This window comes from Ramularia collo-cygni (genome assembly GCF_900074925.1).
Source record: "Ramularia collo-cygni strain URUG2 genome assembly, contig: RCC_scaffold03, whole genome shotgun sequence".
NCBI classification, from domain to species: Eukaryota; Fungi; Ascomycota; class Dothideomycetes; order Mycosphaerellales; family Mycosphaerellaceae; genus Ramularia; species Ramularia collo-cygni.
This window is the reverse complement of record NW_019716257.1, coordinates 407,764-424,072: the sequence shown is the minus strand read 5'-3', so window position 1 is coordinate 424,072 and position 16,309 is coordinate 407,764. Positions and strand designations below refer to the sequence as shown.

The following is a 16,309-nucleotide window of genomic DNA, read 5'->3' as shown; positions in this document are numbered from 1 at the left end:
CAGCCTGGCGGGCCGCGCCCCGCGGGCTCTCGTCGAGCCAGGCGAACTCCCGAAGAATCATGGCGGCAGATGTGGAAACTTTTCACAACCGTTAAGATCCGCGCCACGGCCCACGACGTTTTGGCAGCACCGCCGGCGACGGACCACCGTGGAGTTTCCGTGTCGAATGCAGGTGGCGAGGCTCATCACGCCCGTTGGCTGCTGATCGAAGTTAGAGCTGGAGATTCAAGCAACTGCTCGTTTTCGGGCACTTGACTCTTGAGACGACGACCTGGTTCTCAGGTCAAATCTTGCGGAAGTGCTTCCCCATCGCCGAGCTCGCGTGTCCCGATGATCGCCTAGTGGCTCGAGAAACCCTGGCAAGCAAATTCGGAACTTGAGCTTCAGATTGCTCTGCAAATACTCGTGCGAAACACACGATTCCTTCGAGCCGGGACAGAACAGTCTTTCTTTGCACCCGTGTGAGGCATGGCAATGGCTCGACGCCGGTGCCCCGAGATGTTGGCTGATGTCCCGATCGGCATGCCGGGCATCATCGTCATGGAAGAAGCAGCTTCCACTGTGCCAAAGCCCGAAGAGATATACCGATGTTTTCGCAGCTGACTGACGCACGCAACATCCCGTGGAAGTTAACAGGTCAGGACTCGGTCTCAGGATCGAACGCAGAGATGATCCCAGCCCTATTTCTGCTAAAAGCCTCAAACCGTACACGTTTCCATCCGGAATGTCCCCGTGAAGAATGGAAGCAGATTCTTGAGCTTGGAGTCAGGACTCCCCATGAATTGGAGGAAGGCATGGCCCTGTAGACCGATTAGATTGTTCATCCCAACATGGCCGAATGTGGCTGGCGTTCACTCCCAGACACAATTATCGGATGCTCCCCGAGCGGTCCAAACATGATGGCGTGAAATCAGGAATGCTTCATGGCGACTCTGCTCTATCAATTCCGGACGTACAGCACTTTCTCGCCTCGGGATTTATTGAACCGAAGCACTTGATCGAGCGATTCGGACTTTCCTCTCAACCATGTTAGTTGGCTTCTAACCTTGCCACTCCGACGTCCTTTCAACATCGCAATCGACTCCGACGTGGCGAGGCTCTGTGCACTCAGGGACATGGTCTCATAAAAAATCGACACCAACGAGCGTGCTTCTGAAAGTACACCCCATGCAATTTAATTCTCCTTCTGAGTGTACAGGCCAGTCGCCGTACGGAACGTGCGCCGGCCACGTGTTGAGAGAGGATCCCTACAATGCGATTGCCCGCCTGTATGTAACCAGTCGTTCCCGTATCGAAGATCCACAGAAAGCCAGCTTCTAGAATAGCCGGGGTGGAGTGACGATTCACGAAAGGAGCGTCTATCTGTAGGGATGTACGGAGTCTTATCATCCTGGCTATTCTGGTGGAGAATGTGGCCGGGATGAAGTCGACGCGCACCTGCAGACCATGTCGATTACCTGGTGGTGCAAGCGCGGCAAACAGGCCCCTAATGACAGGTCGTGAAACACAGGTTTGTCRACCACGGGTGGGTGTGACGTTTGCGACTCCCGCTGCAGTGCATGAAAGTCGGACAGGTCCACAAATACGACAATCCCACGACAATCGCTGCAGCATTGCAGGCGTTCGCATAAACTCTGCAAGGCCCAAAGACAGGGATGCGCAATCTGGGGCAGCGGGTAGAGTGACAAACTGGCCATCGCAGCAAACGCGCGGTTACACCGCGGAAACAGCATCGAACCACACAACCATTCATGCTAGTCACCATTTGCGGGTGCACCACAATGGACAATGCCGCAGACCATCACGCCGCCGCGTTGATCGTTTGTTCACATCTTCACGCCACCAATCCGTTCCCCTCCATACCGATGTTTGCCCTTGGCTTTCCACAGTCGCGGACACGTCGGAGGGAAACAGGGTGGATCACGGCACTGGGTCTGCAAGCAATGTGCAATGTCGGTACTCCGGAGAGATAGACCAAAGTTCGCAGCCTTGTCTTTCAGACTGAGCTGACAGGGCATTTAACTTTCCGGGCCGGTCGTCGACTCTTCGGCAGGKAGAACGTGACACTTCGGCGTCGCGATCGAGTCAACAATACTGGTGGCCGGTCACTGTCGTCGGGCTGCAAAAAATTTCGAGCGCGGAACGGTCGAGGTCAAGCCGCCGCGTAAGATCGGCCGGGACAGTTGCAGTCCAACTCTGGCTTTCATCCGCGATGCCGGTGGTTTGGATGTTGGGTTGACTAAAATTCTGATTGCACTTTAGTGCGATCTGTCCGGGATAAAAATGATAGCGACGAGCGTAAATATCGGAAGCCGACGCTAGAAAACGACTAGACCTCGCTAGAAGCACTCGGACTGAAGATGATCCCTTTGTTGTACCCGAGGGCAATCTGCACAAGCATCTGTTGGCGCGAGATGAACAGCACGGCAAGACAAAGAATCGCACGAATCTCACCTCTGGCACAACGTAAGAGGTAGCAAGAGCCATTGCGCCCAGGTGTCAGTTTGTCCGTCGCGTCTGTACGCCAGCCAAAGAGCGATTCAGAGTTTGCCGGCACGGCACACGGTACTGTTGGTGGCGCCAGGGCACCGCCAGGCTTATGCAGGAACACCCGCGTACAGAACGTTGCAGATCCTATCGACCCACTCCGCTTCTGGAGCCATCCCTGAACCTAGTCGGGGAACAGCAGGGGAGCAGACGTTTTGAACTGGCGCGGGTGTCTGATCCGACAAACAGTCAAACGCACGGGGCCTGCGTCATGTAAGAGAGTTGAAGGAAATTGTTGTCTCGGTCTGCCAGGGGGCAACTCGAAAGAATTTCGATGATCTCAGCGCCATGTTCCCTGCCCTGGTCGTTTGGTTCTACACATATTGCTCACCCACGTCGCTCCTTTGAAATTGTGTACATCTCTCAGAAGCTCCATCGCCTTGCCTGTGAACAAAAAGGCTTGCACCTGACTCCCTTCCGAACGCCAGCCAAGCGTACATATTGCAAATCATTCGGGACTACATTCCTGAGCTCGCCTTTGATACACCCTGCGCCAACCAGCCGATACTGCTACCAGAGGCACGCCTCGGGACCCATTCGTCCGTCGCTTGCACAACGCGCACCGATCCACTGCCAGGCCCTCGCTGCCCTTGCGACAGTAAGTGGCCCGCTCCCTTGTGTTGTGCAACAGAGCATTCCGCGTTGGGTATAAGAGCTGACCGTGACCAGCACACATCGACATGATTACCAGAGAGGATCCCACAGCAATGAACATGGGTCGCGGCGCATATGACACGACGGGGTGAGTGGTCTCGCCGTTGCCATTGGGCACGTCAGCCGCCTATAGATTTGCATTCTAACCGACGTCGCAGAACTCCCAAACCAAGACCGAAGCCCACCACGAAAAGACGATAATGTCGTCGTCTCCCAATGCCTCCGCCATTGAATCGAATACTCTTGCGCGACGCGATGCGGAGGGAAGTTGCCAGCAACTTCGCAAAATCGCACGGAAGCTCCAGCTCCACGGGCTCCACCTTCGTGCAGCAGCTGCACCCCAGCTGTTCTGCTTCACAAGCGCAAAACCTCACTACCGGCAACACCACCTCTCTTCGCGCACATCCAACCACTTTCGTTTCGACAACCGAATTTTTAGCAGCGGCCACTCTACTGGCTTCATTCCCTCGCATAATACCCATTTTGAGCGTTGCAGTTTACCGCGAGCACCCGCATTCGCCCTGTACCTGCCACACGCGGCTCTACCATCGATACATTACGACTTTGGATCATTTTACGGCGTTGGGGAAAGACAGACACGGGTGGCAACACCCCGGAGGCGTATTTGATTGGAATTTTCTCGTTATTTGGCGGGCAACAGCATGTATACATCGGGCAGCATTGTTCATTGGCGTTTTGGGTGGTCAAAAAATGAGCCTTTTCGCGACACGCAGTTGCGTGCGATTTCTGGGGCACATCTTGGCTGTCTGAACACATTTGCTTTAGGTGTTGGAAAATAATCGTTCTTCCTTTGGATGCTTGCGACGGCATCATGGGCATAGCGATTCCCGTTTGTTGTAACTAGATACCCCAAGTTCTTGTATCGATTTGACGGACACTTTTGACAACATATTCAAAGCACCAGACTCTCCAAAAACATCTCATTGATCGGAATATCCCTCAGACACGCCCATGGTTCCTGCCTCACCGCAGTGCAAGTCTGTGGTGGGCTACACCGGCAGATCGATCAATCAATCTGCAGCCATCCGTTTTTGGGACGTGCCATCTATCGTGCTACCATTGACCAAAACCCGAGACGCATGATCTGCAAGCTTGTATACATTGCAGTAGTGTGGTGGACATTGCCGATGTTCCGCGCCTGACACACGCCTGGCTCAACGGCTTGTGGGGACATCACCGCCGTTGCAATATCAACCAGACCCAGAGACCTGGCTTGCTCCAACGATGGTGCCACTGATGGCGGTGGGACGTGGTCGGAACTTGGCGGGCACACCTGCATCTGCATCTAACGCAAGGAGATCTCTGTGATGACTCGCGATCGATTTGTAGTACTGTACGCTACGCCTTGCATCTGCTTCACAATGGCTCCTGATCTAGGGCTTCTGTCACATGTGACTACTGTCTCTCCACGCATCGGAGTGGAACAATCAATCTCCAAAGAGCGGTCTAACGCGCTTTGCATCTTCTCGAACGGATTGGCCAAGAACCTTGCGGAGCGATGGTTCACCGGCCCGCGCATTCCATCCTGTCGGGTCGAAACGCTGTATCAATGCCTTTCATGTGGCTTGCTCGAAAAGAATCGACGCCACACCATCGTGAATGTGTTGATGAATGTCCGGTACCTGGAGTGAAGTCCGTATCACAAGCGCCAAACTCGGGTCACTCTTCCCATGGTTTCCATCCGGCTCCGCCTGGATTCGAATGGATGGCTTTTCGGTGGAGCTAGCATGTGGTACACGGATCTCATAGTGGCCGTCATCACTCAAAGAACTGTCAAGAATGGCGGAGAAAGCCTTTGCAAGACCCGAGACGGAACCCGCCTTTCGCAGTCGCACACCGGCCATGCCCAGCGCCCCGCAAGGATGCGTAGTATTTTCTGGCGTAATGGCAACTCTTCGTTGCCGTGGTGTTAGATCGTGACACCAAAATGGCACATTTCCACGCTCAATGTTGGTTGGAAATGTGACACGCCATTGCAACTCCACTCCATCAGGTGTCAGCCTTCCGCCCTCTTGGGGATCCGAATAGGAGATGTCTGTTCCAGTCTCCGACAGCCCCCTCCTGATTGCGGGCAGTGTTGGAAACTTCTCGTCCTTCGTGGTAAAGGCAAAATCCACGACTCCATACGGCTTGTCCCTTGAAACATGGCTGTCAAATCCTGTGTTTGAAGGAGAGTCATCGCCGAAACTCACCACCAATGACCTTTGCGTTTCACTGGATCATCATTAATGAATGCTATCAGCTCCAAATATGTTCCATCTTTGAATAGTACAAGTCTATTCTCCGTCTTTTGATCGGCGTGAGTTCCGCCAGGAGATAGGAAGAAATTGTCTGTGATCCATGATGGAGGGGCTTTGAGGAGCTCGTAAGGCAAGAGCATCACTACATGATCCAATTCAGCGGCCATTGTTGATGGGATGCGTCGGATTGAGAGTATTCAAGTGTGTGATTACCTGATGAGGACGGTAAGGTAGTACAAGTAAGCTCGTCGGCGTAGAAAGTCGTGGTCGTGTGGCGCGCTGACTTTCGGTGAGTTTTGCGCCCGCTTGCGACTTCACTTCACCTCTTTCCTACAACGTGCGTCCCAAGTGGTGGGTCGAAGTGAAGTTCTCGAACTGAATGGGTGTCTGTCCCAGTCCCAGCCCCTTCATCTCAACCGGCTAACTTCTTCGCCTACTTGACGCTCTCCCGACTTACAAGACGCATTCTACGCGACGAGATGCTGCACACCATTCGCCGACCCAAACACTTGAGCATAATGGCGCGACAGCAAGCGGTTCGAGAAGAGATGTACGATGCACGATTGCGCGATTGCGCGATTACACGAATTGAARGACACCTTCACCAATGGATTCCATTCCATTACGATGACGAGTTGCGTTGTATTACTTCACACGGTCCTTTGCACGATCGATGGCCACCTCCTACGGTTTGAGGCTCTCTGCTGGGTATCATGGTGCTGTCAGATCGAGGATTGACTTCGCTGCTGCGGACTGGAACCGTGGACAGACAGAGTGTGTGCTACGCGTGTAGCAACATCTCCATCGCATGCGAACTTGCGGATGCTCGTCGCAACTCAAGTTTGATGCGAGCAGACGGCGTAGTCTCACACATGGCTCAGTTCACTGTTCTTGATTGCGTTTGGTATCGGGATCATGCTGCATCCCGATGCACACCTTTACATAACAGAGTAAGTCTCGAAACCGAGGTGACATCCTGTTGAGGTTGGTAGTGATCCTTACCATGATCGTTTGCTCTGCTACATATTTCCCTTGATGAGAGGCTTCATGTAAGTACAAGTATGCTTCTTCTCTGGTCAATGTCTCTGCATGATCCCACACGGCAGCGTCAATCGCTTGACCTGGTGTGATCGATTGTCCATCTCAGGACGGCTCCCAATGTCCTCGCAATTTCAAGGCGCTGATTTAATTTGGAGCCCTCTGCAATTTTTCTCCTTGGTACATCGAGGAGACTCAATCCCTGAGGTCTGTTGCCGACCAATATCTTCGCAGTTTCCACACCACCGAGGTACGCTGGAGACCTCTCGTTRCATCTCCCCCGAAGATTCCATGTTGTTGAGGCAGGCGGCTCCCTATCGCTTCACGTTTCCGCAGGGTACATTGGGAGCCACTGCGAATCGTCAGAGACATCTGATTGCTCGCCATATGCTTGGTCTCCTCGCAAACAGTATGGCGCTGAGGTACGCTGGGACTCTCTCGTCGCACAATTCCTCAGTCACGCATCGATAGTCGCAACGAATCGCCGGAGCAATCTGCCATTTGTTCACTTTGTTGTTCCCGTGATGGCATCGCAACGCTCCGCTTAGTGAGGGCGCTTCATCCGCATGACCTCATTTCGGAGCAGCGAGAGGCTCAATTGTGGCATACTCCGAGATTCTGTTGCCGCTAAATTTCGCTTCTAGGCTTCCGCGTCCTTCCTTCCATTTGCATCGCAACAACCACCGCACGCACCTCGAATTCATCAAAAGAGCGCCCAAGCTAACCAGATCACAGTGCACACCATCATGGATCTTCCAAGCATGGCCGAAAATGGCCAGCTCGATGCCGCCGACCCCGTCGCGGCTCCACCACCGGAAAAGCGAGCGTGCATTTGCTGCTACGAAACGGATCCCGACAAGCTCATCCGCGCGTGCGGTCCTTGCCAGTCAGACTACTGCCGTGACTGCCTGGTGAACAGATTTGTGGGGGCCGTGCAAGACCCGACAATGTTTCCAGTCCACTGCTGTACCTTGATACACATCCACACTGTATTGCCACACCTCTCGGATGAGCATGCCCATCAATACCGTGCGCGATTTGAAGAATGGGCAGCACCCACGAAGACGTACTGTCCAAGCCCTTCATGCAGCGTCTTTCTCTCCGAACGCAAACTAGAAATGATCAAGAGCAGATCTCGCACAACAATGACTCTTCGCCAACTTCTGATCAACTTTCTCAGCAAGATGGAAGCCAGCCCATTTGCGCGGTTCTTTCGAGAGGAGCTTGACATCACCAACGTCTCAGGACATACGCTGGCAATGAAAAAATCCATCAATCTCAGAGACATCCAAGCCAAGATCGATACATACACGTCCGTGGAGGAATTCACACGTGATGTACAACTGATAAAGAACAACGCCCACCTTTATGGCAGTGATCACCCTGTCGCAGAAGCTGCAGATGGACTGTTTGATCTCTGTCTCCACGAGATGTCTGAAGCGACCGACGACCATGTTCTTGCCWATCACACCACCTTGATCAACTGTCCAACGTGTCGGATCGCGATGTGTGGAAGTTGCGACAAGGTCGCAGAGTGGGGGCATGTATGCGACGATACTGAGCGCAAGCAAGAGCTGGCCATGCTCAAAAAGTTTGGGTACAAGCGGTGCCCACGCTGCGGCCAAGGAGTCAAAAAGATGTTTGGATGCAGCCATGTGTAATTATCATCATTCTAACCGATATTTTATGTGTCCGCTGACATATGACAGCGTGTGCCGGTGCGGCGCTGGGTTTTGCTGGACCTGCGGACAGAGTATCGACGTCTGCCAGGGGGCTTGCGGTGCGCCCGGGGCAGACAACGAGGAAGTCATCGACGGGACAGCCATCGAAGAATCTAACGCACAGGTAAGCACACACTCTCGACCGCTGTGTCATGCTGTGGCAGCGGAAATACCTCCTAGCATACATACCTATCCTCGTTACCAAAGACGTTGCTAAACCCTTTATCCTTGTAGATGCCCGGCAGTGGCGACAACCAAGCGGAGCCGGAAAACCTTGACGCTGGCGGCGCGGAACGCTGGCACGAGTGGAATTTCGGAGACGAGCCAGAAGAAGGAGCATATAACCAGGTGTGGTCGTGTCACCATCTGTTCAAAAAGTGGCGCGGTTCCAAGGACGGTTTCTTCCACGGCGACTTGCAGCTGATCGAATGCAACCGCTGCTTCAAAGCCTGTCCAATGGGCGAGGGAGCTTCGAGATGCAAGGTGTGTGGCCTGCTGGTTTGTTCTAGCTGCGAGGATTTCTTCGAGCAATCTTGACGAGGAAACATGATCTTCATGCCACACTGAGAGCGACTTTGCTAGCGACTCGTTGAGGCCTTTGACGCAAGAAAAAAGAACAGCGTCGTAAAGGAAGAAGAACAGCTTCGTAAAGATAGGACGTTCAGTTGATGAATGAAGGGCCCGAGGAGCGATATGCCCAAACGAGCGTCACTTCAACTTCCATCAATGGCATTGGATCCTCCAAAACCGTGCGGAATCATTCGACGGTCCACGATGTCAATAGACTGAGACTGATAGGAAATACACCGTAAATACACAACTGTCTTCACATACCTAACTTTCACTCTCCTCTTCCTCCGGCGGCTTTTCAACCTCAAACGTCAGGCCTCCCGTCGCCTGCCCCTTGAAGTTCTCCGTCTTGACCCTGTACTTTCCATTATTCCACAGATCCTTGATTGTCAGCTCCCTTGTACGGCCCAAGGACTCAATGTCACTGATGCGATCCAGCGTGGCTTCCAGATAATCGTCGAATCCTTCCTCGGCGCAGATCTCCCTGAACGCATTCATCATAGGTACGGAATCCGCCCGGACTTTGGCATTGCTGTCAATGGCGAAAATGTTGATGGCGTCGTAGCTCTGTTGCACGCGAATTAGCGTAATGAATATCCAGTAAAGCGAGAAGTACACACCCTTATGAAATCTGCTCTCGTCATAATCTGCCTGGACTTGTGCAGTGCAATCTCAGGCAGAATGTGTCCTTGCTCAGGATCATACGTCGAGTCCATTTCCTTCTCCAGGTTCACGAGAGCCCTTGCCAGAACCATCGCAGCACTCGCATACTTCTGCTGATCCATCACGTCGTCGTCCATTTCGGCCCCAAGGATCCAGCACTGGTTCAAAAACCACGTCTTCTCTGACCTGCAGATATCCTCTGCGGTTTTGAGCATGTCGTTCGACTTTGCGACCTTATTCAGATAAGACATACGACCGCCAACTTTATCGTAGACTTGTTCCAAAAGTGACTTGGGAGGACTGTCCCCCCTGTATTTGTTGCGGTAGTTGAGCAAAGCAGCGATGGACTTCTCCTTGTTGAGGTCGAGGATGCGGATCACATTCATCCGGGTAGCGTATTGCTTTAGACGCTCGTAGATCCAGTAGTCGTCGGAGTTGAAGATGACGGTAGCGAGGTTGCTTGCCGCCCATTGTTCTGCCCGCTGCTGTACCAGTTCCAACAGATCTTTCCCGTCGTCGTCGTCGCGGAGGAGGTGCATGGAGTTCAGAATGATAATGAGCGGTCTTCCAAGCTTCTCGCGACGCTTCATCGCAACCTTCTCCAACTTGTTGAATGCTCGTTCAACATCGAGTAATGCGCCTGCATCACGAGGTCCACGGATGGAAAACAGAGAGCCGATGTTGTCTTCATGAAATTCAAAGTCCAATGCCTTTCCTAATCGAATGCGAAAGATCTCGGGATTGGMGTGAGCGTCAAACATGGCACAGCCCTCGCCATCCACTTTGGCCATGGCGTCAATCAGCATACTAGACTTTCCAGTTCCCTTTTCGCCGACCAGAAGATGATACTGGCCCCTAGCTCTTCCAGCAACGATATCATCAATGAGGCTTTGCTCTTCACGCAATACCCAATGCTCGCGGTGCTTCTCCTCGTCGAGTAGGATGGTTCCGCCGGTAGCAGAGCCCTGCTTACTAGTCGCGGCCAAGTCTAGCACCGGGTCGCCAGGGTTGAATGCATTCTCCATCTTCTCTATGATATGTCGCTTGTACCAAATGGTATAGCCAACACCAACCATACCCAGGATCGCGACTGAAGCGAAAGTGGTCAATGCAGACTCAGCCATCCGGAACATGGTAGGTTTCCAGGAGAAGCCATCATCGCCATTACTTTTGCCAGATTTCTTCCCGGGAGGCTCGTCTTCAGGTTCATCCGGCGGACCTGGTAATTGTGGTCCCACAAGTCCCAGGTGCCGTCTTTGAAGTAATGGCGCTGCAGGTCTGCTGTGCCACGTTTGAAGTCGAAGTGCCGATGCGCCCCCTTTGCGAAACGCAGGAAGCGAGCGGAGAAGTGCCATGGCCGCGCTTTGGTGTCAATCGTATTAGGGGAATTTTGGAGCACCCATACAGGGTGTCACAGGCGCTTACGCCAGCATATCTGGCAATGTCGAAGGTGTGATGTTTCCAGGTTAAGTTGTGTCTAGAACGTCGGGTTGTTTGAAAGTTGGAGTCGCGCGTGACTAGCGCGTTTTCATGGGAACTCTAATCGGCTCAAAGCCGAAGAGTAAGAGGCTATATACCAACTTGCATGCATAGCAGGCTCAAGCGTGACGGTCGAAGACCATCGCGAATTGAGCCCTCGATTGTGTAGATGGACTCCATTTGGGAGGTTTTATCTACATGTGGAACAGCTGCTACATCATTATCATAGTGTGCTCTACATGTAACCCTTCGTGTTGGCGGCACACGCGGCCTGGCCGGCAGATCCGTACGGCTTGCAGCCTGCCCAGCAAGCTCTTTGCGATGCCTGTGGCATGGGCGTATCCTGCTGAAGGCGGACTGGAGTGTCCCAGCTGCTGTAGCTGCCCGTAAAGCTGACGAGAGGACGGCCGAATCACCAGAGAAGTTGCCTCAATGGGATTGTTGGGAGATGTGTGGTCGTAAGTTCGTGTGCATCTTCTTACCACTTCATCCATTACCAGATCCCTTCCCGTCGTCCCTCGCAACCGTAGAGCTTTCCTCAGAATTGCTCCACAGACTCCTGCTCTCACTCTCTACGCCTCTCATTGCTTCGGCTACTGCTTCGAGCTTCGCTACCACGTCCCTGACACCGCCATCGACTTTCTTGAAGTACGCCTCGTTAGCTGCCCTCCGCTCGCTCGCGAGCTTGATATCCTGCGCCGTTTCGTCTTCGAGCTGACTCTTCCCTCCCTTGAGCCCCGGATCGCTACCCATGCTTTCTTCCGAAAGTGCTGTTGAGGCAGACGTTTCCGTACCGCCCCGTTTCCTGTGAGCATTGCTTCGATCAAATGCCAGATCGTCCGCGCCTTTGAAGCGATGGATGTCTTGCTGCGAAAACCCACCGTCGCCAGCATGCTCCTCGTTTCCCCTTCCCCATGCCCGGGCGAGCTCCACCTGCGCCAGTCGAAGCGTGTCTAGCGCCGCAGCATGGCTCTGTCCAAAGACGTGTGTGGAGCTTTGCGCAGTGAGTTCGACCTCGTTGAGCGTACTCTGCATCTCCTTCCATTGCGCTTCTATTCGCTTCGCGCTCGCCTTCTGCAGAGGCGGCACATTGCTAGATTTGTCCTTTGGTATCTTGTCGCTCTCGCCCTCGTTCTGCTGGCGGCTCAAGGGATCGCGAGAAGATTTCGAAGTTTGATCGTGCGTGTTTCCGCGCACAACTGAGAGCGAGGAAGCATTACGGGACGGTGGACCGACGAAGAGCGTTGGGGCCGGGAGTCTGTTGGCTTGCGTGTTGGCGGTGGGCGACAGCTTGTTAGGGGCTTGCGCAGAGCCTGCTGCGCTGGCGGCCATGTTCAATGCGGTGAGCGGTACATGAGGTCGAATGACATTGCTGGGAGAAGACGCTGTGGTGATGGAGATGAACGGATGGGTAAGGTATTATGCAGATGAGAGTGGGGCCCGCTAGGTCGACATCATCGACGCTACAACTTCAGATCCATCTAGTTACTTGTCTGTTTACCAGGCATCCCGCCATCATCTCAACGATGCCTCATCAATCTGGACGAAGCGAATTTTGCGTGGTAGACATCCTACTCATTGCGTCGGAATGGGGTACGAGGTCGAGAACGCCACATTCCGGCAAGGTACACCGCCAGTTTCGCTGGAGAGCGTGTCGCGGAAGGCAACAATCTAGGTACTGCTGCTTCATTGAATCCACTCAACTCAAGAGACCAGACGGATAACGACCGCATGTTTGAGCTGATCAGAGCTTCGTGCTGTGGGTTCATTGGGTGAGAACAGTGGCACCGATGTCCACACCGCTTCTTTCACTCAGTCCTGCAACCTCATCTGGCTAGACTGGAACCGTACAACATCCTGTACCGGGCGGTAAGCACTCTTTCGCATCTTTCTTCTTCATTTCTCGCTATATGTTTTATTTACACGAGGCTTTAGATGTGTGATGATGCCGAAGCGAGAGAGCTCTGCGATTCCAGTGCGGGTGCGAGATTCTTCAGACAGGTCGGTCAATTCGCACTCTCTGACTCCTCTTGAGACATCACCACGGGATCTGTCTACACGTCTTTCCGAGCAAAGCTTTGAGCACATCACCGCCAACGACCGTGCCAAGATAGTGAATGGAAACATCTTCTATGGCAATGTGGTAAACCATCATCCCAGTGCACCTGCCGTCCCTACAGAGATGTCAAAGGAGGGACCACTTTTCTGTGAGATGCGGGAAGAACGCGAGCATCGAAACCGGGTGAAGGAGGAGCAAAGAAAACTTCTAGAAGAAGCAATGGAATCCTTGCTTTTTCAAGACATTAACTTTCGATATGCCACCACCCAGACGGCTCTTACTGAAACATGTAACTGGATATCGGAGAATCCCGCATTCAAGAAATGGACCCATCGATACGCGCGCAACAAGAATAATGGCTGCCTTTGGATCAGGAGTAAGCCTGGTGCCGGCAAGTCAAGTCTCATGAAGTTTGCGGTCCAACGCGCCCAAGTGGAAGCTACCCGAAGAGCCGAAGTACTCGAWCGAAGGAGAGCTCAGCATGAAAGCGTTAAACAGGATGATTCTGGCAATGAAGACATCATTATCCAATTCTTCTTCAACGCACGCGGAGATGTTTTGGAAAGATCGGCCGAAGGGATGTATCGCTCCCTCGTACATCAGCTTGTCTCACAGCACAGAGAGAAGCGGCATCGACCTTGGCTTCTTGCGYATAACAAGCCCGCCCAGAACGGGTGGCAATGGCCACTGGACGTCTTACAAGCCACATTCGAARACGGCGTGCTGGGCATAGGCGATGCTCGTTTGACTTGCTACATTGATGCTCTCGACGAATGCGATGCAGCTCAGATTCGGGAGATTGCCGCTTTCTTCGAACGACTTATTGAGCGAGCCGCAGCTGTAGGCGTTCGCTTTTGGGTCTGCATTGCAAGCCGACACTATCCCCATGTTACCATTGATGGGTCTCTTGAAATTGTTCTCGATGACGAGGCGGGTCATCGACGAGACATCGAGAGATACATTAGTGCCAGGCTCAAAATCGTCACATCTGACGAACAGAGGATCAGAGCTGAGTTGCAAGAGCGCGCGGCAGGCGTATTCTTGTGGGTCGTTCTGGTCATCAAGATTCTCAACCAGGAGTCTGATCGAGGGCGTAGCTACGCATTGCGGCAGCGGCTTCGTGAAATGCCCAATGACCTCAACGACCTTTTTCAGGGCATTCTGGACTCAAGTCATGGCGATCGCGAGGAAGTCGCCAGGTTGTTAGAGTGGATAATGCTAGCATCACGGCCGCTTCGTTGTCAGGAGCTGTATTATGCGATTCGAAGCGATCTCGAGTATTCAGTCGTCGCACCATCCAAGGACGGGTATCCTTCGCGCGACGCAATGGCCAAGTTTATACTGCACACCTCAAGAGGCCTTGCAGAGGTGACGCACGGTCCGGATCCAGTGGTAAGTCAAGCACATGGCGTAAGACAACCGAAAGACGCTACCAGAAAGGAGCCCCTACGCGTTGACGAACGTCCAGCGTCTTGGAGGAAGCGCCTCCAATCGTTCCTCCTACCTTGTTGTCTAAAACATTGCTAACCCTTCTTTCCATCTCCCTAGGTCCAGTTCGTGCACGAGTCTGTTCGCACATTCCTATTTCAAAATGATGGCTGGAGATTCACTAGAGTAGGAGAACCCATTGGGCGAAGTCACGAGCGACTCAAAGCTTGCTGTCAAACATACATATCGGCGGCGAAGAGAAACAGCATGGATATCGCGTCGTCCGAAGAGCTTCCCTTTCTGCGCTATGCCGTTCACGGTGTTCTCTATCATGCGCATCAGAGCAGTGTCAAACAAGATGAGTTTGTCGCCTCCTTCTCCCCGGAAATCTGGATGTCTGCTGCGCGGCTTGCAGACCCAGAGCGATTTGCCAATGCATCGATTGACTCGCTCTGCATCTTTGCAGAAGCCAGCACATATCGTCTTCTTGAATTAGCGGTCCAGCACGATGAGCGCTTCACTTCGTCGCCAGGACGTTATATTGAGGCGACTGGCACCGTAACCGCCCACAGGAAGCCAACAGAAATCGAGCTGTTGCTACTCGGTGACGATAGTGAGGGGAGCCTGGAGAAGGAGCGGCTCAACACTCTCATCAACATGTCATTGAATGCAAGATACACGCTCGTCATGGTACTTCTCTTACAGTACCGCTGGGAGGGACACATCAAAGATGAGCTTTGCCTCGATTTCCTGACGTGGGCGCTGGCAAACGAACATATGGAGGTCCTAGAGCTGCTAGTCACGCACATCGCCAAGTTGGATGGATATGCTTACAGCATTCTCGAACTAGCCACCGAAGATGGTGCTAGTGTCTTGGTCCAGATGCTTCTCGACAAGCACACCAACTCTCTACTCCGCGAGCGTAAATACAGTCGTCTACTCCGCACCGCAGTATACTTGGGCCACATCCGAACCRTGAGAGTACTGCTTGATAGAGGTGCGGACCTCCACTTCTCAAGTCGTCGATATGGCCACCTTCTCTGGATAGCCGCAAAGGCCGGACACTCTCATATAGTGCAATTGCTATGCGATAGAGGTGCAGAGATTGATCGAAGAGCTTGGGAAGGGAAGAGCACGCCCCTTCAGGTCGCATGCTTTAATCGTCATGTTACCACTGTGGACATACTGCTGAAATGTGGCGCAGATGTGACTGTAGATGGAGCAGAGTACGGGACTGCACTGGAAGCGGCTATGTACTGGCCGCATTCCGATCAAGCGAAGACAGTCGTGCAGATGCTACGGAGGCATGGTGCTGTCATATGATGYATACAAAAGTCTGTAGATAACACTCGATTGAGGCATAGATTGTTGTCCAGCACGAAGCAAGCATTCAACGACAACTGATAGATCTTGCATTTCGCGAGGCAAAGCTACAACCAGATTACTCACGACGACTTCCTCTTCCTGATCAAGATCGGCACCTTGTTATCCGGCCGCAAAGCGATCCAATTCTCAATGTTCTTCGGTCGACCCTCGCCATCCGGGAGTTTGATGTCATAAGTCTCAATAAGCTTCGCCAGCATGATCTTGATGACGTGAGAAGCATAGTACCTTCCAGGACATGGGTGTCGTCCATATCCAAACGACAACTGATCCAGTCCTGTGGAGGTGAAAAGGAACTTGCCATCGTTCCCGGGTTGGCTTCGTAGCTTCTCATATCTCAACCCGTCAAAAGTTTCCGGATCACTGTAGAGAGTATGGTCGGCTCCTAGCTGGCTGGCGGCGACCCCAAAGTAGGTTCCTTTAGGCAAGAGTGTACCATCTTTCAGAACGAGATCTCGGCGCAGAACATACTCTAAAGTTGTTAGCTGAGAAGGGTTGCAGCGGGC

The 16,309-nt window shown here is 52.9% G+C and overlaps 5 protein-coding genes; 2 read left to right on the top strand and 3 right to left on the bottom strand.

Moving 5' to 3' along the window:
- Window positions 1-4,778: 4,778 nt before the first annotated feature.
- On the bottom strand, window positions 4,779-5,629 carry RCC_02514 (uncharacterized protein; the record flags this gene model as incomplete). XM_023767804.1 has 2 exons in its annotated part: window positions 4,779-5,358; window positions 5,415-5,629. 2 exons carry the CDS (start codon window positions 5,627-5,629, stop codon window positions 4,779-4,781), a joined length of 795 nt encoding a protein of 264 aa, XP_023623572.1.
- A 2,016-nt stretch (window positions 5,630-7,645) lies between these two features.
- RCC_02513 (uncharacterized protein) lies at window positions 7,646-8,758 on the top strand (the record flags this gene model as incomplete). XM_023767803.1 has 3 exons in its annotated part: window positions 7,646-8,157; window positions 8,210-8,345; window positions 8,456-8,758. The coding sequence occupies 3 exons, from the start codon at window positions 7,646-7,648 to the stop codon at window positions 8,756-8,758; spliced, it is 951 nt and encodes a 316-aa protein (XP_023623571.1).
- Window positions 8,759-9,055: 297 nt separating this feature from the next.
- On the bottom strand, window positions 9,056-10,809 carry RCC_02512 (uncharacterized protein; the record flags this gene model as incomplete). XM_023767802.1 has 2 exons in its annotated part: window positions 9,056-9,358; window positions 9,412-10,809. 2 exons carry the CDS (start codon window positions 10,807-10,809, stop codon window positions 9,056-9,058), a joined length of 1,701 nt encoding a protein of 566 aa, XP_023623570.1.
- Window positions 10,810-11,419: 610 nt separating this feature from the next.
- Window positions 11,420-12,265, bottom strand: RCC_02511 (uncharacterized protein; the record flags this gene model as incomplete). The annotated part of the gene is made up of 1 exon (XM_023767801.1): window positions 11,420-12,265. The coding sequence occupies one exon, from the start codon at window positions 12,263-12,265 to the stop codon at window positions 11,420-11,422; it is 846 nt and encodes a 281-aa protein (XP_023623569.1).
- A 610-nt stretch (window positions 12,266-12,875) lies between these two features.
- RCC_02510 (uncharacterized protein) lies at window positions 12,876-15,743 on the top strand (the record flags this gene model as incomplete). XM_023767800.1 has 2 exons in its annotated part: window positions 12,876-14,384; window positions 14,541-15,743. 2 exons carry the CDS (start codon window positions 12,876-12,878, stop codon window positions 15,741-15,743), a joined length of 2,712 nt encoding a protein of 903 aa, XP_023623568.1.
- Window positions 15,744-16,309: the final 566 nt, after the last annotated feature.